This window comes from Thamnophis sirtalis, unplaced genomic scaffold (assembly GCF_051295495.1).
Source record: "Thamnophis sirtalis isolate CommonGarterSnake01/CBP01778 unplaced genomic scaffold, rThaSir2_p1.2 scaffold_3, whole genome shotgun sequence".
NCBI lineage: Eukaryota > Metazoa > Chordata > Lepidosauria > Squamata > Natricidae > Thamnophis > Thamnophis sirtalis.
Window position 1 is genome coordinate 72,906,407 of NW_028261383.1, and position 25,815 is coordinate 72,932,221.

At 35.3% G+C, this 25,815-nt stretch overlaps 1 protein-coding gene across 5 annotated transcripts in view; it reads right to left on the bottom strand.

Annotated features, from left to right (window-relative positions):
• PRKCD (protein kinase C delta) overlaps positions 1-25,815 on the bottom strand; it is a 61,751-nt gene that overhangs the window by 27,815 nt on the left and 8,121 nt on the right. For 4 of the 5 annotated variants that reach the window (XM_087709146.1, XM_087709144.1, XM_087709142.1 and 1 more), the window contains exons 2-4: positions 7,979-8,114; positions 3,939-4,138; positions 2,485-2,545 (exon numbers count right to left, since the gene is read on the bottom strand). In XM_087709146.1, the coding sequence (XP_087565272.1) occupies positions 2,485-2,545; positions 3,939-4,138; positions 7,979-8,093 (376 nt within the window). In that variant the 5' untranslated portion in view covers positions 8,094-8,114. Of the gene's footprint in view, positions 1-2,484; positions 2,546-3,938; positions 4,139-7,978; positions 8,115-10,854; positions 10,952-25,815 lie in introns of those variants that run through there. The other variant, XM_087709145.1, reaches the window with a different exon arrangement.

A 25,815-nucleotide genomic window follows, 5' to 3' on the forward strand; every position in this document is an offset into this window, starting at 1 on the left:
ATAAGATTCCTAATTTGATCAGGTCCTTCCACAATTATTTTAGAATAGAAAGGAAATGATGTCTCTGATATCTTACAAGTAATTAATACGATATTTGTCATATGAGACACATTCCATCCAAGACATAATATACAATATAACATGCTTATGAGCTGAATAAGGAGACATAAACTGGGCGCTTCTAGGAAAGCTATTGCTACAGTTCTAAATCACCTTGAGATGTTCTCTATTAGTATGCTAACTATGTAATATATTTTGTTGTATTCTGTTCTCCTTCCTCGAGCCAATTATTGTGATAAGAGAATCAAGGGCAAATATTCCTCCCAAGTACTTAGCTGGAATTCATAAGATCACAACACTCCACCACAAAGACTTTCATGAACTTAAAAATAGTGAAGGAAGGATGAAGCAATATCAGAAACCTTGTGTCTGCTTTCCACGAAGTTATGGCCCCCGAGAGGGAAAACTTAGCATGGGGAAATAAGTGGTTGAAGCTGAATCTTGAGGCACACAGGAACATCCTCTTTTTAAGCAGAGGCTATTAAAAACAGAGAAGAGCAAGGGCAAGGAATGCATTTTTGCTCTGCATTAGAACATCAGCATTTTCAATCCAAGTTGGATCATAGGCTGAAGTGAACAAGCTCACATTCTTATAAAAGGACTTGCAGAGGAGACCCTGGACTGTTTTGATGAGCTCCAAAATTATGCTCAGGAAAGTGTCAAAAATGAAAAGTGATTTCCAGTACATATCCCCAGTTTTTATTTCCTAAAAAAGAGGAGAAACTTCATATAAAATATAATATAGCAACCTGGAGCATGTAGTAATAAGGAAGATATTTTTTCAGTTGTATTTCCACACATGAAGAATTAATTCTACAGCAGAGGTTCAACAGGGTATAAGAACTTTTCATATGTCAGATTTTTCATATGGAACTGATGAAAATATTAAATTTGGCTCTAAGGAAGAACCCTTGCTGGGATGTCAAATTATATGAAGTTATATAATTCCCCTGCTTCCATTTGGCATTTTCTATGGTAAGTGTTTCCTAAAAGTCCTGAGATTAGGCTAGTCTTAGTTTGATGTTGGATACTTAAAAATAACTTCTTAGCATAAATACATTATAAAAGAGGTTTTTAATCATTATTAAAATTTTCACATCAAAAAAGCTAGCAAATGACTTTTTCTGACTAGATGATTTGAGGACCATGATTATTGATCCATGCAATGCCTAAATCAGCAGAGTCTAGACTGAATTCTAGTTTCTCTACATGTGTTTTGGCATAGTGGAAGATTCACAAGCAGGTGGAGCAGATATACCTGTGGAGAAACAATTACTGAGCCAACTGAGAAAATTTACAATACTGTATTAACCATTTAATAAAATCCTTTTGGGCATTTCACCGTGGATTGAGTCTGTTTTTCCACATCCTAAAAAAAAAACTATTGGCTCTTAATTAACATATCATCTCCATTTCCAGTAAATCCTTAGCCAAATCCATGGTGAGATAAGATCATCCATCCATTCTTTTTACAGACACAAAAACCTGAATGTTTTGGAATTCTGCCAAGTCTCTGCAAATGAAATTATTGATATGTGCAACATAATCAATCATACTATGAGTTCAGACAAAAGGGCATCCAGGGATCTGGATCTTTAAAGGCAAGACCAAGTGTTGAGTAGGTGTTATAGTTAGAGCTGGGGCTCGAGAGGTTATGGTTCTCTAGTCTTGGAATTGCTGTTGATCAGAAGCAACCTCTGTCCCCACCAGAATGGGTATATTTTTTTGCCTAGACCTGCAGTAGCCCAATGTCCTGGGCTCTCACAATACAAACAAGCTCCTGCACACCACTATTTAACCTTTTCTTCTGGAGATAACAGAGTCTAGTTCCCCCTATTTGCATGGATAGTTCAGGCTGAAAAAAAGTGGCCGGAAGGATGGTTAGCAGAAACTTGCACATAGGTTAATTAATTAATTCAATTTCTATAGCCATGCATTTCAAGCAAGTGACTCTGGTTGGCTGTATTGGGCCAGAAAGTCTGTGGCCTTACCATGAGTGTCATCCAATTTTTTAGACACAGCTACAGAGCATTTATGATATGATGTTGAAGGGAAGTTACAAATATGCTGTTTGCATGACGAACTGGAAAAGCTGTACATTTAATTGTCCATTTTTTGCTTGCAATTATTCCATTTCAAGGACTGCACTTAAAGGAATACTCATCTATTGTGTTGAGATGACAAACAATCTCAAACTCCACATCAGCTGATATAGTCTACCCTTCTTACTACTGCACTCACTTCAAATAATCCCTATGGTTTAGGTGAGATTCAGTCTGCTCAAGGTGTTAAGACATCCCTAACAACTCACTAAACATTCTTTTCAAAATATACAGGAAAATATCCATTCATATTTGGATTTTCACATTATATTTCAAAATAATGTTTACTACCAGTATATATCAGCAGGCTTAGCTTTCTTACCTCCATCTTCTAGAAAAAATTGTACAGCCATGAGTACTTTTCCTTGAGGTTGTAAATCAAGCTAAAAAGGAAGAAACATCTGAATTACTTGCCAGTTTTAGTAAAACTCTATAATGATCTTTCTGCTATTAAAAATGCCGCAAGTGATTGCCTAGAGCAGTGTTTCTCAACCTGAACAACTTTAAGGCATGTGGACTTCAAGTTCAAGAATTCTGAGAAATGAAGCCCAACTTAAAGTTCTTGAGGTTGAAAACACCTGTTAGAGGAATAGGAAAAGCTGCTTTCCTCAGATCTTCCTTCCTTCCTTTCTTCCTTCCTTCCCTCCCTCCCTCCATCATACATCATTTCTGGAGGCTTGATCTTTAGGTTCCTATTAATTAGGGACCGAGGAATAATCCCGGACTCATATAACCCTAGAAATTTATAAACTGAACACAAAGAGTTTGGTCCTAAAGGAAAGATGCACGGGTTTGCCTGTAGTTCCTGAATGCCTTGAATGAAAACCCTACTACAACCCAATCATAATCTTTCCAATTTCTCCAAGCAAAGGACTTTCCTCTTTCTTTTAATAGCTGGCAAAGAAATAGCAGTGCTCTGGTCTAAAGATACCCCACAATGTTCTTTCTGCTGAATAACATCTTTAATTTCTAAGGGTCCAGGAACACTCTAGAAAAGGGGAAATGGTGGTACATTTAAGCCCACTGCCAACGTCTGTTTAAAATCTATTAAAAGTGTTGTTTTTAGCTGAAGCACTTTCTGTCTGCTATGTACTCAGGGGAATAGATAAATAAAAAACACACAGAAAGTGCTTCTTTAAAAAAATACAAAAAGAAAAGAAGGGTTTTCTGGGATTTTTTTCTCATAAGCAGCAATAAAAGAATAAATTAAAGAAGTTTGAAATTATTTGTTTATATTAAAGAGATGAGACAGTCGATGTCAGTGGACATCCAGGAGAGTTCTCTTGGAGTACAATTATACCCTTGATATTTCTATCATTTTTAGATACCCTCCAAATTTTGTGGAAATGTATTCCACAAAATGTGATCTAAATCAAACTGGTAATCCAAGCCTTAGTAACATAAGTATCAGGTCCAAGGAGGAAATTACCTACAGAAGATCACATCACAAAGAAAGCACTACATCTAGTTGTTTCTGAAGCCTGTACGAGGCTAAATAAATAGGTTCACTGGAAACAAGATGTCTTTTTGATGTCCTACTTTTGAACTTTAGTGGTCAAGACAGCGGTGGGATTCACTTATCTCCCCTACCGGTTTGCAAATGTAAGCGTGCTTTCTATGCATGCGCAGTATTTGTGCATTACATCGGGGCAGGTGGGTGAAGCTCCCGGAGCCACGGCTACCTATTTGCCCACAGCGGAGAGAACCGGCTGAATGCCACTTCTGGTCCAAGGTAAATAATGACAAAAATAATTGATCTCATAAATTAATACGCACCCAAAATTCTGCTTTTCCATTGCCTTTTTTACATTTTTCAGCTAAAACTGATACGCCTACAGTCACTTCAGACAATGGTTCTTCTGCAGCCTTCATGAGGACAATCTGAATCACACGTCCTTCATAGATGTGGGCATCAAAAGAAGTTTTCCAATCGGGATACATAGTGGGCTTCTTCTGAATCAAAGTTTTTCCTCTCTCTTTAATAAACAAAAAGGTATGGATGACAAGTTGACAAGAAAAGCTCTGTACTTCATCACATATTGAAACAATATATGGTCAATTTATTAAGGAAAGAAAAAATATTTAAACAACTTTAAGGAAATTATAAATCTTACAATCAATATCTATTCATAGTTATTTTGTATTGGCCCCTTCACTGTTGCTAGGTCAAGAATTGAAGAAGTAAGAAATGGTAAGTCAAAGAAATGAAGGCATTAGAAAACAAAATAATATATAACTAAATCTAGTTTACATGAAGCCATTAACTAAGACTCTTAGTAGCTTTCTCTCCTTCCAAATCATCCTTCCACTAAATCCACACATTGTTTCATATGCTATCTTTGTTCTTTAAACTTCTGACATCTCTCTTTTTTGAGGATCTTTTCAATTCCAACCACAATTTTCTCATCCTTTCCTTCTGTCTTAACCCATTCATTCTCCCTTTAGACATTCATTTGCAATTGGATTCTCATTCATTTATGACTATGCACCTTCAGTGCACAGTACTTCCATTGTACCGTACTCACTTTTTTATTCAGTCACTAATTAGTTTTAGACCCAAAAGTATATATATACACACAGTGATCAAAGGATTCTGAAGGATTTGTAAAACTTAATCGAGATGAAGATGGGACTTCTTGTCTTTTTAAAATATGGTCCTTGAATCTGTGTTCCATTCCTTTTTCTAAAGTATTGTCAGATTTAAAAAAAATGTTTCTCATGATTCACCAGGTTTTCACTGAATGTCCCCCTTACTTTATAATACTTTAAGGTATAATAATGGCTGAATTTATGTAAGAATATGGTGACTGGGATTAGTTACTGAGGTGCATACTCTTTTGCAAACAAACAAACAAAACTTCAAACAAAAGATCTTATTTAATGTCTGAATCATGCCAATGTAATTCTCTTTCTTAGGTATGTTTGTTGTTTCTTTATTTCTATGTTTGCTCAGATTTCCATGGCAACACTGGAAAACAATTGTTTTTATTCTTTGCTGACTATGGTCCAAATACAAGCTACAAAATAATGAGCCAGACTAGTAGGAAAATGTCATGGGAAATATGTAACATGTTAGATGACAAATCCTATTTTGTTTTCCTTTTTCTATCTATCATTTTAAATGAAGACATTTTATAGTATTTTGTTGCAACTTTTTACTTATGTTTATCATGAACCGTTTTAAGATCAAACTGAATAAATGAATGAAATAACATTAATCAAAATTATTAGATAAATAAATGGTCTTTCTGTATTCATAAATCATGTAATATTCCATGTAAAACCTTGCATTTTCTCACTCCATTAGGACAGCTTAAGATATACTGGTTTAGCACAGCATGAAATCATTTGTTTCTAAACTAAAAAGGAATAACTGAACTCCAAATGCACTTTATATTTCTGAAAGGAGGCCTCAAGTATATTATCTCCCACTTTAGTGTTTAAGATAATAATTGCATCCCTCCTAACATCTGAGGAATTATTTTATTACATCTGAACACAAGCACAATAAAGCATCAACTATTAATGGCTCGTACTGTATTAATGCATAAAGTATTAAAGATACTGAATATACTGATATACACTACAGATCATGATCCTGAATTCATAAAATATATCCATTTTGTTGAATAGCATGCATGCACTGTTTCAAAATACTTAATATATCCTTGAACTACACTTTCACATTATAATTTTATAGATAAAAGCTTTTTCCATTTCAGAACAAATATAGAAACATTCAATTTGTTGTTAATGTGAGGGAATTAATAAAACATGAATATGTATGTATGTATGTATGTATGTATGTATGTATGTATGTATGTATATATGTACGAGAGAATTAATTCTCTGATGAGAATTAAATAACTCGAAAAAGATCTATACTAGTCCCCCTTCAGAAAAAAAAAATTATATGTTATAATATTCATGTTATAATATTCATTTTCCCATTTCTCCATTTCTCTTTTATTTTATCTTAGCAGCATCTAAATTAGCTTGGAGTCACAGGAAGAGAGGAATGGGAAGAGGTATGTACTGTTAAGTATTTTTGATCCATGCCCTGAAACTGACTGCAAAATGAAAATGGTTAAGTGGGCTTTTTAATGGGCACAAGTGGAAAAGGACAATGATACTTCTAGGCTACATCAAAAAGAAAATGTTCAGCAGCATCCAAGGTGCTGGTGATGATGTTAAGGGACACAGAATAATAAAAGTCTAAGAAAATAGCTGCAAACTAACAATATTCAGGTTGATTTGACAAGAAAATGGTGGGAAGAAAAATGAACTTCAGCAATGGGATCCTGGGTTGCTAATTGTCATCCCTGCTCCTGTATATTTCTATCAAGCTCATCTTCCTTTACTCTCTGCAAATAGGTCAGATCTTCTGGGAGTTGTACACAGAATTGTACAACCTTACATAAACAATATAGTTGGTAGGGTCGCCAGTATATCTATAGACAGCAGATTGACACTTGCCCTAAAAACCCACCTTTAATTTGTTGTTTTAAAAAAATAATTATCATTAATTTTAAAAGAGTGAGAATCTACCTGACCTAAAGAAGGGATGAGAAGAAACCAACCTTGAGCATCATATATATTTCTGGCCATGCCTTGCAATTCTGAAAGACATTCTTCAAAAATTTAAAAAAAGCTCCATAGTACCACTTTGTTTGGAATCTTGCCCAGAAAATAAGAAAACAGCAGGGAGATGGTAAAGAACATCCTAGATGGCTAGAGAAAGATCATGATGCCTTCTGCTAAATGGTTATTTTGTAGTTGGGCTAGTTGACCATAGAGGGCATTTTGTTGGAATACACATGCTATACATTAATAATCCTAAATGTATTTACAAGCCTAAAATGATTAAAGATTGGGGTGGGTTCACACTTCATCCTAAACCAAAACTAAATAAGCCAAACTATGCCTTCATACAGTGTGTGAACCTATTATTTGCTATTATTTGCTCTTTGGCTAGTAGGGAGAATTTTGATAGGAGACAAAAATGATTTTTTTCAAGCTGTCTCAGCAAGTTATTGCAAAAAGCAATGGAAAATTAGACAAGACATAAAGCAATTTAATAGCAGTTTGGTTCCCCTTTCAATTTAATGAGTAATGAAAATAAATGACAAGCATAAAATAGATTTGTTTTCTCTAGTTCTCTGGATTTTTAAGAGGAAGGTTGATGCATAAAATATGGCGGTGATGCTGGTGTTAAAAAGAAATTAGATTACCTTTGATAATAATACACTGCTGGCTAAGTTATGAGTTAACCCATGTTAGCTGCCCAGAGTCACTTGGTGAATGGTCAACATAAACAAACAAACAAACAAACAAACACGCACACACACACACACACACACACACACACCAATTGGGTTTTTTGGGGGGTAGGTGGGTGGGTGCTACAACATCCCTATGCATGTACTTGTCCCTTTTCCATAAAAAATAAAATGTTAACTTGTTAACTGGTTTTATTTGCTTCAGATATGGGGAAATGGGCAGTTTCTAAATTTGACAAATAAATAAATAAATAAAACAGCTTTAACAAACAAACAAATCTGCTTTTGATTTAAAGTAACAGAACAAGATCCAACCCATCCCGCTAACCTGAATACTGCTAAAAGAAATCAAACCCTTATATTAAAGTGTCTTACATGTTTTGATCCACCAGCTGTATTTGAAATTTAAATAATATTTTCCTATTAACTCAGAGGCAGTTACTTCTAAGTAAACATGCTCAGGATTCAACTGCAGTTTTCTCAGACTATTTGAGAGAGATCCACTTAAAAACAAAGTCAAAATCATTTTTATTTTACCTGTAGTCAAAGCCTCTTTCATTTTTATTGCGCAGAAAGGCAGTAATTGCTCTCCCTGATTCTGGACTTGTCCTAGCTCAAAAGAGTTGAATGATATTCGTAAAAAGGGTGCCATAATTCACAGCTCAGCAGTCACCTATAGAAGAAAGACCAGACAATGGTATTAAATCAACAATTATACCAAGTAAAAATAAGAATTAAGAAAGCATAAATAAATTATATTTCAAATCTGCTCACAAATTTCTACTTTTATTATTGGAATTGTCTTTGTTTTCTCTCATAAACATTCACATTCTAAAATCGCCAAACTTCATCTGAATGGGATACAATGGGGTACAAGAAGTAATCCATTTTACAACCTATTACAGAAAATAGCTGCCTTTCAAAAGACTGAGTAGATAAATCTGAATAAATTAATTTGCAATTACTATAGATTTAAGTGTTAAAAATACTATCAGATTCACCTGACTTTTAGCGAAGGAAAATTTCTAAATTCTGAGTGCATATTGTATGTCAGAACAAATAGTGAAAGTCACATGAGATCCTAAAAATAGTATATGTAGTATAACTTTGATCCTTGACTTATTAAAAAAGGAATAATTTGAATGTTTATTATTAGTGACCCACTTAACTATAATTTTTTAAAATTAGGTTTATTAGTGGTCCTCTGCAGTTTTCCTCATCCCTCTTGTCTAAAACAAGAAATGAGTCGATCCAATGTTTTTTCCCCACCTGTTTATTTTTTTAGTCAGGCAGCTTTGAAATCCAAAAAACAAACAAACAGGCAGGCAGGTATGAAAAGAGTCAAACTGACAGAGACTTGTGTAATCAAAACCCTGCCTAGAAGTTTTGATTGCATGTTCACACCCACTATCCTTGATACATCCTGAAATGTTCCTGTGCATGGAATTGTGTAACTTCTCTTGCAGAAGCACTTCTAGGACATGTATACTAGCAAGTCAAATATTTCATTTGATATATGTAACAAATAGCAAGCAAAGATCTGAATTTAGTTTGTTCCTGTTTCTAAGAAATTTCACTCCATGTCTTTTTTTAAAAAAAAACAGGGTACTAAGCCCCTCTCTTTCCTGTGCAGCATATGCAGTAGCTTCATTTTCTTGCATTTCTTCCTTCCCTTGCTTTCTAAGTGATATGCATCTGTGTAAAATAAAATGTAAACTGAAATTATGAGAATCAGAGCTAGTATCTCTGCTGCTTTAAAATTATGGAGCATGTGCATATGTAGTTTCATCAGTTACATTACAATACAAATTCAGAATTAGAATTCCTATTCTATTAACACTGTCCCATGATTCTTCAATTTCTTCTGTTAACATATTCCCACTCTACTTCAATCCACACTTGGAATACTGCAACCAACTTTGGTCATACTACAAAAAAGATGTTAAAACTTTGGAAAAAGTTCAGAGAAGAGCAACTAAGATGATCAAAGGCCTGGAGACTAAAACATATGAAGGCCGGCTGCAAGATTTGGGTTTGGCTAGGCAAAAGAAAAGAAGAGTTAGGGATGACATGATAGCAGTATTCCAGTACTTGCGTGGCTGCCACAAAGAATAGGGGGTCAAATTATTCCCCAAAGCACTGGAGGGCAGGTCAAGAAACAATGGTTGTTTCTAATCAAAAGAGAGAAACAACCTGGAATTAAGGAGAAACTTCCAAATACTGAAGACAATTAACCGGTGGAACAGCTTGCTTCCAGAAATCGTGAGCGTCCCATCGCTGGATGTTTTTAAGAAGAGTCTAGAAATTCCCTTATGTGAAATAGTATAGGTTCTCCTGCTTGAGCACGGGGATGGACTAGAAGACCTCCAAGGTTCCAGCTTATTCTATTCTATTCTATTCTATTCATTTGCAAGTTTTCTTTTTAAATCATGCAATTGTTCCATATGCCATATTCAAGGAGATCAGAAGAAAACGTTCATTTAGCTTAGATTTTTTTATTCATACTTGCTAGTCAGTAGGTGTCACTCTCTCATACATATTTTCAAGAAAATGCAGTATTATGCCAAATATATATATGTTTTAGATACCAATAATATTGCTACTTCTGTCCAGATCCCAGCCTAGCTCTATTTATTATGTAATTCCTGGACATGTGTACTCATGTTCTTATACTACATGCTACTTAGGTAATGAAAATATTTTTATTTCAATATTAAGAAAGGCATGTAATATCCAACTATGTTTTGATAAAACAATTTAACAAGGAAACATTGACAGCCAACACTTTTTAAGGAATGTCTAATTTCAAAATAGCTTCCGTTTGCTCAATGATATATGCCCGTCAGGTACATAAATTAATCAAGCAAGCGATATCAATCATAAATGCTTTTATCAAATCAATAGTAGATTCTAATGATAGCACAACATTGAACAATACATTGCGACATTAAAATAATTAGTTATTTTCTATATAAACATTTTTTAATATCATTTCTTCAAATGATATAAATGACATTATCCCCTTGTAATTATTTCACTTCAAGATACAGGCAATCATTAAAAATTTAAAAAATTAAGTACTATAGATTTGAAGGCAGGTTTACAATTTTTACAGGGACTTTTTGCTTTTTAAGGAAAATATGCAAAATAAATCTTAACTTTTCTAATGTTTTGATTGGAAGTTTATTTCACAGGGGAACGCTATTGGGATTAGGGTGGAGACTTTAACAAAAATATTCATCTACATGCAGCTGCTGTGTAAAAGATAAACTCAAGAAGAAATTGAGAATTATGCCAGAATCTTCATTTATTCAATTTCTTGGGCAATGACCAAGAATACCACATGGTACATAGATAACTCCATTCTAGAAAGAAAAAAAGGATACAAAACGATCCATGCTACATAAGCCTACCTTCTAGCATGCCTTCATTCTATTCCTAAAAAAACCAAATAGATGCTTAGGATAAATCCACAAGGGACATTGTACAAAAGGATTCATACAGAAGTAATATACTGTAGCAGCAGCATCTCCACAATTCTAGAAATGAAAAAAAAACTATAAAGAGCAATCAAAATAATCCCAAGATAAAGAAGTATTGCTCTTTTAATCTGAGGAAAAGAGATATTTATAGGAAGGCATGCTGCACAAAGGTGCTTAAAATTACATGTGCTACAATATCAGAATCTGAATGTAGAAAAATTCCAAAGAGAGAAAATGAAATAGTTTTTCATACAATTTATATGTCACAGCCCACAAAATGTAAGGATAGTCTTATCTAAGATATTAAAAAGAAATGTTGTTTGTTATGTACATGCCCCAACACTGAAAACCCTACAGTACAGATAGTCCTTGACTTACGATTCGTTTGAAGTTACAAAGCTGAAAAAAGTGACTTATGACTGCTTTTCACACTTGGAACCATTGCAGCATCCCCAGGGTTATAAGATCAAAAATCAGAACCTTGGCAACTGATTCATATTTATGACGGTTGCAGTGTCCTGGAGTCATGTGATCACCTTTTGTGACTTTCTGACAAGCTAAGTCAATGGGGAAGACAGATTCACTAACAGTATTACTAATTGAACAACTCCAGTGATTCGTTTAACAACTGTGGCAAGAAAAGTTGTAAAATGGGGCAAAATTCACTTAACAAATGTCTTGCTTGGCAACATAAATTTTGGGATCAATTGCGGTCGTAAGTTGAGGATTACCTATACTCAATTAAATGACATTAGGGTTTAGTCATTCAGATGGATATTCTGAACAGAGTGATTTTTCCTGCATTATAAAATTACTTCAGCTAGGGCACAAAAACAAGCCACTATGTTCTACCAACATGACAGGAATTTTTTTTTTTTTCATTTTTTTTTTTCATTTTATTGAAAATTTATATGCCGCCCTTTTCCCTGAGGGGACTCAGGGCGGCTTACAACAGTGAAGGGAAGGGAGTGCAAGACAAGACTTAAAAAGAAAGGAATCGTGATTAAAAGAAAATTGATCGTAAAAACACAACATTCACTCAACATTCGGGCGGGGTGAGAGTAATCCTATCCCCAGGCCTGACGGGATAGCCAGTTCTTAACGGCTGTGCGGAAGGCCTGGACTGTGGTGAGGGTACGGATCTCCACGGGGAGGTTGTTCCATAATGTCGGAGCAGCAACTGAGAAGGCTCTCCTCCGCGTAGTCGCCAGTCGGCACTGACTGGCGGATGGAATTCGGAGGAGGCCTACTCTGTGCGATCTGATGGGACGCAGGGAGGTGATTGGCAGGAGGCGGTCTCTCAAATAGTCAGATCCACTACCATGGAGCGCTTTATAGGTGGTAAGTAAAACCTTGAAGTGCACCCGACGATCAACAGGTAGCCAGCGCAGCTCACGGAGGATTGGTGTTATATGGGCGAACCGTGGTGCGCCCATGATCACTCGCGCGGCCGCGTTCTGGACTAGCTGAAGTCGCCGGATGCTCCTCAAGGGCAGCCCCATGTAGAGCACATTGCAGTATTCCAGCCTAGAGATCACAAGGGCTCGAGTGACCGTTGTGAGAGCCTCCCGGTTCAGGTAGGGCCGCAACTGGCGCACCAGGCGAACCTGGGCAAATGCCCCCCTGGTCACAGCCGACAAGTGGTGGTCAAAACTCAGCTGTGGATCCAGGAGGACTCCCAAGTTGCGGACCCTATCTGAGGGGGATAAGTTTTGCCCCCCCAGCCTGATTGGTGGAACGTTAGCCAAATTTTTGGGAGGAAAACACAACAGCCACTCGGTCTTTTCCGGGTTGAGTACCAGTTTGTTAGCTCTCATCCAGTCTTTAACAGCCTCAAGGCCCCGGTTCAGGAATGATGACATGTTGTTCTTTTTACTTGACAAATAACATTTATCAGTGTTTTAAGAAGTGACATATTAAAATTTCTAAGAAAGGGTTGTTTTTTACAAAAAAAATCAGATTCTTGCATGTTTCACAGAGCAGAAAGCTAGAATTTTTGTTTAAGATTCAACAACAAATTGAAATGAACACAATCTAATTGTTCTTGCTTGCTTTCTGCTATGCGGGCTTTTCTACCATGGCTAGTTTGCTTACTACTTTATCCAAACTGGCGTTTCCGACCTGCTATTATCTAACAAATCTGGAACCAAAACCAAAGAACAAATTTTGGTTTATTAGGAAACCAGTGAACCCGGAATTCATATATGGGTATGCCACTGAACAAACCAGTGCTGCAAGTTTCTTGTTTAGTGCAGCCTTTCCTGCTGAGAGAAGACAAGCATAAGGAATCAAGCAATACTTTTGTGTTGCCTATTATTAATAAGACAGGATTTCTAGCAATTAGATTATTACAGAATAAGAAACCTATGAAAATACATATTTCATTTGATTCTTTAACCAACCCCAGAGACAAACATTTTTACATTTATGAAATGTGTTGGCAGAGTGAATAATGAAATGCAGCTTAACCCACACAAGGAAATCAGGACACACCCAGTGCTGAACTAACAAGAACTTCATTGCCCACAATCACCTGAACTAAGAAGAATGACCTGTGCCCAATAGAGATTTATTGACTTTCAACCATATTGAATAAATTCAATGCACTGTTGCTGTTTTGCTTTATTAGTCCTTAGCTCAATGCCTGAAAGCAGCATAATAGCTAATGACGAATGTGGCAGCACCAGATAAAATACTGTTTTCTTGCAGAGGATATTTCTTTGAATATGTCCTTCCTATGTAACTCAGTTTGCAGATGGAAGAGCAATTGCTTAAACACCTTAATTTTGAAAGTTCAAATGTGTGCTGTTTCAGTGCAGAAATTAAATCTCACTTTCAGTCATATATGGCTTAATTATACTGTGCCAGCAACATACACACGAAAGGAATTATGTACATTATACAAGTGAAGTTCTTCTATCTTGTTTTTTTAACGAAATAGACACCAGATGCAAATGTATAGTACTGTTCAGGTAACAGCTTTGCATGACTGGATAAACAAAAGATAATTTGTGTTCTTCAGAGTGGACTACAATAAGCTCTTGCAAGAGCAAAGCAAAGCAAAATCTATCAGTGATCACGTTCTCCAACCAATAGCAATAAGATTTGGTATCAAAAGGTAGGCTTGGGAAACATTAGTGTGGGACCAGATGTATTGCTCTTCTTTATTTTCTCTTTTAGTGCTACGGGTGTTGAGGTAGATACAAAGCTGTGGTTCTTGCTCTTCTGCCCTCCCATTGATCAGGCAGTCTTTGGTTAGGTTCCTATACTGCATCCAACTCTAGCATGTTTGGAGGAGTTAATTCTGGATGGATAAAGTTTGTTATATCAGATGTCACCTCTCAGTTTCTTGATCCAGCACAGATGGTATACAAGAAGCCTTCTGGAAATGTTGTATACTTTAGCAAATAGTGTGAAATAAACCAAGGATAGCTAATTTAAAAAACACACTATGGTGCAAATAGCTCTTTGCAATGTGTAAAATCACTTTCTCATTTAAGAATTATTTCAAAATAAATAATTTCTCTTTAATTCCAGGCATGTAGAAGAATTTAGCATTTTCCTTTTCTTCTATATCAGTTATGTATGGTTCATTGTACTTTTCTATTAAACATCAACTTCATTTATTAGATGAATACACTATTTGTAAGGGAGAGAAGACGTATGTTACAGAGAGTCGATGTACCATTAAGGACTCAAAATTGCGGAGGGACAGATTACTCTTTTTTTTTTCAAAAGAGAAACTTTCTAACATCCATGCAATCTTCTAAAGGCTAAATGGAAATATAGCAGCCGAATGATATTCATATCTGATACATTGTTTTGAATAGCTCATAAACAGTCTTTTCCCACTAAAACATGTCTTAAATAAAGCTCAATATCTACAATGGAAAAATCATCAGTTTCCAAGATTATAGTAGACAGAAAAAATGTTAAGTGTGTAAATAATGACCATCTGGCATATACAATTAATTTGGGGCAAACTGAAGAAATGGGTCAAGGAGGCACTTACGAAATGAAGCTAATTTCTTTTTAGAGTGCTTCTTTTAGAGTGAACTACGGAAGAAAATCAAGCAATTTGAAGTTGCTTGACAATTATTCCCAGCAGAGTCTGTTTTATTTCTCCATAATATATGTTAACATATGTTTTAGGAATGCACTAGTTGCGTAACAGAATTAATACCCTTATTCAAATGACTTAAATTCAATTTGTAAAAAGCAAGACAAAAAATGGGGAACTTAAATGTTGCTTATTTAAAAACTCTTGTTTAGTGATTGCAGAATGAGCAGCCCTTTGAAAGATAATTCACGTTTAAAAATTAAAGATTGAGCAGAATGAAATCTAGAAACCATAAGTGAAACAAAAATTAGCAAAACTATTAGGGTTAAATTAGACATCACAATAATAGCTTGCATGCAATTAACATTCTGGATGTTGCTTGTCTTTGCAATAGGCTGGATGACATTATTTTAGCCCTCAGTATTAAGATTTAAGGATAGATTTTCAAATGCTTCCTAGCTCTATATGCCCTTTCTAAAAATGGATATTATGCAAAACACTGAAAAGAGAGGGCTGTCATGGCTCTATTAAAACAGTATTGTTTGGCTAAAAGTGATGCAGGTTTTTAATTTTAATGGCAGCCATTAAAAGCAAATATGTCCATTTTTAGAAAGATCATTTAGAGTTAAAAATCACTAAAACAGACACATCCTTTGGACAATCTCCATGGCTACTTCAGAGGCTGTTCAAGGGATGCTCAAATTAGATGCTTGGATTCTGCTAAGATGCTTTGCAAAGTTTGAAGGATCTGCATAATTTTCTAATACTTAATGCTAGCTTTCTATTTTTTATTCCTTGTATTGAATTACTAGTTGATGGTAGCCAGAAATCTCCTACCAGTCATAACTTCATTGGTTTGGACTATTTATATGTCTAAAAATGAGCAGCAATAAACATAAGAATTATGTAGAACACCAATCCAATACTCTGAAAGAGATCTGATTTTTATAGCTTGCTCTGCAGTTATTTAAACTGACTCCATGACTAGATCTGGAATGAACTCTTGAAAACATGAACACATATCTCCTACAGCAATGCTTGCAGAAGCAAAAGGGTGAACTATGTTTGTCTATGTGCAATTATAAACTTATTCTGTGAAAAATCTACAGATTAGCCCAAGAATTCTTAACTATGATTCTTTAATTTGAATTACTGTAACTTTAATATTTTGGGATGGAATGTAAATATGCAATGATAATAGTCCTGTAGGGGAAAACTCAATTTAGTAATTAACCTTTTACGTCTTAAATAATCAAATAAATTATTCATTCTGAAATGCATTGGACTGGGGTTTATTTAACAACCATAATACAGATAACAATGGCAATCACCAAAAACATATAATCTTCTAGTTTTAGATTCTTTAGAAACCACCCATCCTGGGCCTAGTCTAAACTCTGCTATTCTTTTAAAACCTCACATGCTGGGCCTGATCCCGCATTAGCTTCCAAGGCCAGACAAGGCAGAATAACAGAACAGAATAACAGAGTTGGAAGGGACTTTGGAAGCCTTCCAATCCAAACCCCTGCTAAAGCAGGAAACTACTCTATACTATGTCAGACAAATGGTGGCCAATCTCTTTACAGTGTGTTGGGGCATTCACAACTTCTGGAAGCAAGTTATTCCACTGATTAATTGTTTTAACTGTTATGAAATTTATCCTTAGTTCCTAGGTTGGTTCTTTCCTTGAATGGTTTGGTGCCATATTTAAATTGGCTTTAACAGGATCCTACTGATAGGTAGTAAAAAAAAAGATGGCCATGCTTTTAAAGTTACCTTTTAGCAGAGTACACGTCCGTGTTTATAAACCTTGGTGACTTAAAAGATTTTATTCATTTTATTAATTTATATGCTGCCCTTCTCACTATGAAGCAACTCTGTCAAGATGTTTGCTGGGGGGTTCTGGGAGTTGAAGTCCACACATCTTCACATCACTAAGATTGAGAACACTGGTATTTGGTTTGGTTTTTTTTTGGTTTTATTAGAATTTGTAGGCCGCCCTTTTCCCTGAGGGGACTCAGGGCGGCTCACACGAAACCGGGAAGGGGGAATACAGACATTAAGATACAACATATAATAAAATAGTAGGCAACATACATTCATCATTCGGGAGGGGTAGCTATCCTTATCCCCAGGCCTGACGGGCGAGCCAGTTCTTCAAGGCTATGCGGAAGGCTTGGACGGTGGAGAGGGTACGAATCTCCACGGGGAGCTCGTTCCAAAGGGTCGGGGCAACTGCTGAGAAGGCCCTCCTACCAAAATTGGCCAGAGCTCTACTGATTTTCCCTTAAAATATCATTTGTCACGGCTTGAAGACCCATTGTATGCAATATCTTGAAAGCATTCTCCTGTGGTAATAGTTATATTTATGTTTTAATTATTTAATTGTTCTTTTAAAGTTTATTTCTAAAGTTTGTACTCTTTTATTGCTTGGTGCCTAGAGACATAGTTGTAATATGGACAACTATCTGCATTTGGTAAATAAATTAATGCACAGTATATAATGAAAATATGCAATATCATATCCAGATGAACAACAATCAAGATAATTTCCAATTTTGTCCCACGGGAGAAATTAATATATTTAAATAATGTAAGGTTTTTATATTATTTATGTAACAGGCAATTTAAAATAAAATTGCCTAGGCCATCTATTGAGATATTTTACTATAAATTCACTAGCTATTTAAAACACACAGTCATGTAAAAAGCAAAATCATCTTTACTATTATTTTATTATCAAACTAACAATAAAAGTATTACAGGTAGTCCTTGAGTTATGACCATGATGAATCCTACCCATCATGGTTGCAACCAGTGATGGTAGTAAACAGGTGGTTCACATAATCAATCTGATTTTATGACTCTTTTTGCAGTAGTCATTAAACAAACCAATGCTTCACTATGGAAGTAAATACCAATTTTTGACAAAACTGTTGTAAAATAAATTACATGATCACAGGATGCTGCAGCCATAAATATGGCCCGGCTATTGAGCTCCCAGCATGCAGTCATATGATGGGGAGACAACAGTTGAAACTATAAATACCCTCTCAGGTAGCTCCATTTGAATGTAGAATGGCCAGTAAGTGACCCATTGTAAGTCAAAATATCTGTAGTGGAACATTACCTAGACTGCCGTCCTCTAGATCAGGGATGTTAAACTGGCAGCCTGTGTCATGCATAGGCCATACCCACCCCAGCTCCGCAAATGCAAAAAACATCGCCAAACATCACGTGACATGAATTTGATACCCGTGCTCTAGATGCATTGGATATTCCCTATAATGAAACATCATTCACTATAATGAATAATGAATACAGGTAGTCCTCGACTTACAACAGTTCATTTAGTGACCGTTTAAAGTTACAACATCACTGAAAAAAGTGACAGCATTTCCATGGTCACGTGATCAAAATTCAGACACTTGACAACTGACTCATATTTATGACCTTTTCAGTGTCCCGGGATCACGAGATCTCCTTTTGCAACCTTTTGACAAACAAAGTCAATGGGGAAGCCAGATTCACTTAATGGCCGTGCTAACTTAATAACTGCACTGATTCACTTAACAACTGTGGCAAGAATGTAAAATGAGGCAAAACTCACTTAACAAATGCCTCACTTAGCAACATAAATTTTGGGCTCAATTATGGCCGTACGTTGAAGACTACCTGTACAGTAAAAGTATATGTTAAACAGGTGGATGTTTGCAGTATTAACTAATTTAAATGTTTATTCTGGTTCCATCATCCTTCCTTCTTTTTTTAGGCTGAATCCATAGTTTTCCACATGCTGAGGCCTTCATTTTTCCATACATAAGCAAGATTACTAAAGATCATTTCAAGGTTTGATTTTGCCTACCTTTGGTATATAGATAGTTCTCAACTTACAACAGTTTGCTTAGTGACTTTTCGAGGTTACAACATCACTGAAAAAAAGTGACTTATGACCACTTTTCACACTTATGACTGTCATGCTGTCCCCATGGTCACGTGATTTACATTTGGATGCTTGCCAACTGACTCACATTTATGATGGTTGCAGTGTCCCGGGGTCATGTGATCACCTTTTGTAACCTTCTAACAAGCAAAGTCAATGGGGAAACCAGATTTAATTAACAACTATGTTACTAATTTAACAACTGCAGTAATTGACTTAACAAATGTGGCAAGAAAAGTCATAAAACAGGGCAAAAACTCACTTAACAAATGTCTCACTTGACAACATAAATGTCTGGTTCAATTGTGATCATAAGTTGAATACTAACTATATTGTATATACTACATGTCAACAGCCATTACTATATTAGGACAATTAATATATTGATCTTAATAACCTGATGTATTGTCTGTGTACACACAGAAGGTTGGGGAAACTGAATTTTAATATTCCAACTAGCCCAATGCACACTGACACTCTATTGACATCTTTCCATTATAATTATAAATTACATACATATTTTTTCACAAGCTTCCTTATCATTTTATTTAAACAAGCTGCTTTCCATGAGTTAATGCTTTGTCTCAGTTGCCACATACATGGGCGGGGTGGAGAAAACTGCTTATTTCAATCCACAGTTGTCATCGTAGCCGTTCATTACCTAGTCACATAACAGTACATAAGGTTTTAACATTTTAGATACTACTTTATTTTCCAGAATAATTTTGCTCAAGAAGTTTTACCACCTTAATAAATACACGCCTAAATTCCTAAGCAGCACTGGAGACCATAAGTAGTGAAACTAAAATGTTAATTCCAGATAAACATTAATGGCAATAAATCATCATTTATTCTTAATGTTCATTTGGAAGATCTTAGGCCACTAATATTTTTAGCCTAACTTTAATTGTTTTCCTTCTCTTTCCCTCCCTTTTAATTTAAAAGTAAATACTAACTTATCGTAAATACAAGTTACTGACTATTGATTTCTCCTATGAAGAAAAATATATTTTTAAAAATCCAATTATGCATAGCTATCCCATATCAAGACATCTAATCTCTCTAAAAAAATTGTATTTCTCCTAAACATTTCTTTTTCTGTGTTGAAGACATAACCTATTATTTTCACAATATTCTTGCATTGTCCTGAGAAACACTATTGCACAGCTAAAACAGATATTGCAAGCAAAAAGAAAGCAAAACATTTCCTCTGGGGACCAAAACCAATCCTACCTTGAGGGAATTGTGTTATTTCATACAGCTATTTAAACATTAGATGTTATATCTGATTTAATAGAAAGAGTCAGAACATACCTTAGAAACTATTCCTCCTTACGCAATATCCATTCGGTCGTAACAACAGGCAGAGAAGTGATAGTATACTCAGTAATGTGTCAAAAAAGATTACCCAACTAATCAGTGCAAGGAGCAGACATATTAGAATTGCAGGATCCGATTTGGGTCATCCTGGGACACGTATATTTGCTTTCATTTGTCATATTAGAATTATTATGGAATGAGACTTATCACCTTGTATTTGTAACACAGCAAAAAGAAAACAATCTGCAGGTTTAATTAACCAGGACATTTTTAATGTTTGCATCATGCCATTGCATTGCGGGAAAGGAAAAGAATCTACTACAGTAATTTGGACTGCTCTCTTTCTGAGTTTGGGGAAAATCCAGTCATTTAATGCATATATGGGAAAGCAAATTGCAGATAGCACCATTAAAACTCTTGCAAAACATGGTTCTATCAGTATACCAATGTTTAAATGGTTGGTATAATATGAAAGAGGTTATCTCTTTGTATGTACATGAAATGTACATACATAATTTATTACCAAGACTTTGATTAAGTCTTTGGTCACTCTTAAAATTCAACCTTAGTCAGAGTTAGGACAAACTTATTATTAAGTGCCATGTTTAATCATAAATATTAGTATAATAGATATAAGGAAGCAACTTTTTAAAAAGTGTGCCATTTAATTAAATTATAAATGAAAAATTACCCTATATTCCATTAAATAAATAACTTTAAAAAGTTATTTTAAAACATTTGAATTATTGGAGCCACAAACTCTTCAGCGAGGATACATCCCTTCAACTACAGCCATGTTTGAAAAGGACCGGTCTCTTGCACTTAGCAACTGATTCTATCATACATGCAGATCTGTAAGGAAAGTTCTGGAATATCCAGTCATATTTTTCCAAAAGTCTTAAACTTGAAGGAACTTATGTCCAAAGGTTTTTTTTGTTTTTTTTACCCACAATGATTTACTGTGAGTAAGTTACTGTCAGTAATTATTATTGACATGATCTGGCTGATTTGACAATTTTTTAAAAATGTTAGACACTATATAATATCATTTTACCCGTTTAATGCATTGTCTTCAGCTGGTAGACTAGTTTCCTCTTACATCTCTCTGTGACATTTCAAAAATTCCTCATGAAATTAAAACTGCATCATTTTTAGAGCTGGAAGCTTTATCCTAATCCGGAATTCTATATATAGTATTTCTCTACATTCTTTTAAAAAAAATAATATTTCATTTTAAGTCCTACCACTTAAATATCATTACCAAGCATTCTTTTCCTGCTTTTTTATCCCAAGTGAAACAAAGCACTACACTGGAATTTTTTCTTCAAGCTTCAAAACTCGTAGCAACCACCTAAAAAGATTTGCAGGATGAATAGGCAAAATGGAACAGCAGCAGCTTGAACAATCAGGTTAGATGATGATGTGTGGTTCCTTTAAATTATTTGAAAATTACATGTAAACTAAAGTTATAATTGTAGAGAAAATGAATGTGAACTTGCACTTTAGACAGCGAGACTATAATGCCTTTTGATTTGTGTGTGTGTGTGTGTGTGTGTGTGTGTATTCCAGCACAACTCTAGAATGCCTTGAGCAATTTCAACCAAATTTGGTAGACAGATTCCTTCTCTCTGGAACAAAATAAGTGGTAAGATAACCTTAAAACCCTTCGGGGTGTGTGTTCTGTTAAGATACAGCCTGCTGTGCCTTAAAGTGCCTTAAAGTGGCTTCTACTGTACAGTGCAGTAGAGTTGCCATGGTAATGCCTTCACAATACTCCACAAGGGGACTCCCTCTGGTAGGGGGGAAAATCCAACATTAAAAATTCCATTTGGTCTGGACATTTTCCCCCTATAAATAAATACTTGGGCAACACCGGGTTATCAACTAATCAGATGATAAAAATGAATTTAGTAAATCAAAGGGCATTCCTATCTTGGAGGAATGAAAGTGAACATATTCATATCTAATAAATGACTGGTCAAAGATAGGTTGAACTTCAACTTGAGTACAACTGTGCAATTCTAATAAAGACGAGTCTCAGATCATGAAGGTTGCAGTACTTGCATTTGTACAAACAGGATTATTGAGTCTCATTCGGAGCTTCACCCGATTGCTTGAAAGCTGGGCAGAAACAAGCAGGGGAGCCAGTACAACCTGTTTTCCACTGGAGTTAGATACAGCTTCAGAGCCGTGCTTTGCCTTGATGAAATTTCACACACAGCATCAAGACCTGCTTTGAGAAACAACACAGCCCCATTGCTTCTAAAAACACAATGGAAGCAGCTGGATTGTCATATTTCTGAAGCCTTTGATATTCTCATACCAGGAAGATGCCTTTGGCATATGAACAGAAGTCTCTTCTGAGGCTTCCAATCAGCTGCTGGAAATAAAGGAAGCAGCTTCTGTGAAGCCTTCTCTGACTAAAGGAACCACTGTGAAAGGTTTTTGGCAATCTCAGGCAAAAACAAATCGCTTCCTCAACTCATTGAAACGAATCACATTAATGTTGCATACCCCTATTTTTCATTTAATTTGAGACTCTTTATGCATTGAGATGAATGCCTAAAGTCACTTCTAATATTATTGTTGTATTTAAATACACATTCACACTATAAGTCAGCGGTATCATCCTTCATAACATAAACATTTCAGTTTCCTTTCCTTTTCCAGGGCACTCAGTGGCTTGCAAGGGAATTTTTTTTAAAAAAAAGAAAACTTTTCAGTATTTTGAGTTATTTTTAAACAGCTTTTTAAATTCATATTAATTCTCCTCAGATATGTTTCAGAAACTTTGGATAACAGGCATTAATATGTTGAGGAACCTTTTATTGTATTGTGCAATAGACATCTGCAGAAAATGAACTGGAAATGTACATTATTATAAACAAATGTACCATATTCCAAAATAAATACAATATATTTTATTGTTTATTACAAAATAGATTTTGTTTTAAACTTGTTGCTGCTTTAGTGATATTTTAGATAAACACTCATAAAAACTCAAATTGGTGGGCTTATTGAATGTGGTAAAGGCCTGTAGTAGAGTAGAAAGTTTTGGAGCAAATCTGGTCAAATATGGACCCTCCCCCCACCCAATTTTAGCCTTTCTAATCCAATCAAAAGTTAGAAAGAAATTATGCAATGATGTTTTGGAAACTGTCCATCCAGTCATCTGTCAACAGGGCAACTCACCCCAAACAGAATGGAAAAGGCCAAATTTGATATGGGGGAGAGGGGGAGGGAGAAGAAGAATGGTTAAAAATGCAAGAATGCATGGAGCACATGCATTGTATGGGAGAAGCAACTGAGCAGTTGTTTGAAATACTGCCAGCTGTTGCATTATAGCCTCTCTTATCACTGATTGGGTGGAGCTGCAATTAAGGGGTTGAAAAGAATTCCAGCAGTCACACACTGCAACTCTCCCCTGTTTTGATATTAACTGAATTAATGGGGCAGTCTAATCTTTCAGCCAAGATGTTTCGCTCTTCATCTATTAAAATATCCCATGCAAATCTTCAGGGAGGCTCTTTTGTCTTTTCTTCCATGGAGACAATACAGATAGCCCTAGACTTACAACACTTCATTTAGTGATGTTCACAGTTACAACAGCACTGAAAAAAGTGATGACTGTTTTTCACACTTACAACCATTGAAATATCCCTATAATCATATAATCAAAATTCAGACTCTTGTCAACTGACTCATACTTATGATGGCTGCAGGATCCTGGGTCATGTGATTAGCTTTTGCAAACTTCTGAGAAGCAAAGGGAAAGCCAGATTCACTTAACAACGTATTATCCCTCAATAGGTACTGCTGTTATTAAGGAGTTGGAAAGAATATTATAGTCATACTCTGCAACTCTCCCCTATTTTATTATTATCTGAATTAATGTTGGGCTCTCTAATTAACTGTGTTACTAACTTAACAACTGCAGAGATTCATTTAACAATTGTAACAAGAAAGGTTGTAAAATAGGGCAAAACTCACTTAACAACTGTCTTACTTAGCAACAGAAATTTTGGCCTCAATTGTCATAAATCAAGGACTATCTGTATTGTCTCTGACAATTATGAATGCTATATTTCAAATGCACTGATGTAATACAATAGCTTGGTAAACAGGTTAATCAATTAATTAGTGTTTGGTATACTTCCTATAGATACCAATGTAAGTATCAAGATTTGTGAAAAATTAGGATTTTATCAATTTATTTTACTTTAGCTTAACATTCATATAAACAGGTGACCCAGAGAATTTATGGAGAAAGATAAAGGTTGTAAAAAAAAGGAATTTGACCCCAAATTGATTTAAAGTATTAAAGTACATTGATAAATTATTGCATTTTTAATAGAAGAAACAAACATACATATGTATTTTCTCTATCTAATTATAATGATTACAAGGATTTTTAGTTCCCTGATTTTCATTTTTATTCCTGGACATATACTTGGACTTGGATTTCTTCATGGAATTTAAGTGATCAAGTTTAAAAACCATTAGGAAAATAATTATAAATTTGTTATCTAATATCTCTGACATCATGGGAAAGGTTTGCACTTCCCACAATTCTGTTATATGTCAAGCATTAAGGGTTGCATCTTATCTGTATGAAATACACTGTTGGACAGTTCCTTTTTGAAAATTGTTTAGGGAATGGATCAGATGCAATGCTCTGTTAGATCAGACAGACTTCTGTTGCACATAGTCTAGTAGTCAATTGTCCAGAAAACTGTTTCCTAGCAGGCAGCTGTTAGAAGCAGGCATGATGCCACAAAGATTAATAACTATTGTATGTTAGTCTTCTCATAACTTCCATAAAGTGGTTCAACCTTTTTTGAAGTCAGCCAAATGGGTAGCCAACATTACATTTCCTGATAATAAACTCCCAAAGTTTAATTATGTTGGGGTAAAAATATTTTTCTGTCCTGATTTTTCCAGTTCAACTTCACTGGGTAACCTCTGGTTCTGTTGTCCTAGAAGGAAAAATAAGCTTCTCCTTGCCCACTTTATCCAAACCATGCATTATTTGCATCTCAGCCATATCCCTCTCATTTGCCTCCTTTGTAAATTAAAAACACCCAGATGCACAACCTATTCTTATAGGGAAGGTGATTCAAATCTTTGATCATTTTAGTTGCCCTCCTCTGAACTTTCTCTACCTCCACTATATCCTTCTTGAGCTACAGTGACCAGAACTGCACACAACATTTTAGGAAGGGTCGTACCAAGGATATACGTATAAGGCAATTCTGATATATGCAACTTTATTTGCAATACATTACTTAATATCGCTAACATTCTTCTGGCCTTTTTTGTACTGGATGCACTATGTGTTGATACTTTCATTAAATTGTTTACCCTTATTCTCTTTTCTCATTAGTCATTGCTCACTTTGATTTCATTAGTTGCATGAATAGTTAAAATATTTAGCATTAATATGCTCACATTTTCTCACATTAAATGAAATCTTCCATTTTGATCCCCCACTCATTTAATGTGCAGAGTTCACTGCGGATCTCTTCACTGTCTTTGTTTTTCCACTCTAAACATATTCGTGTTATTTGAA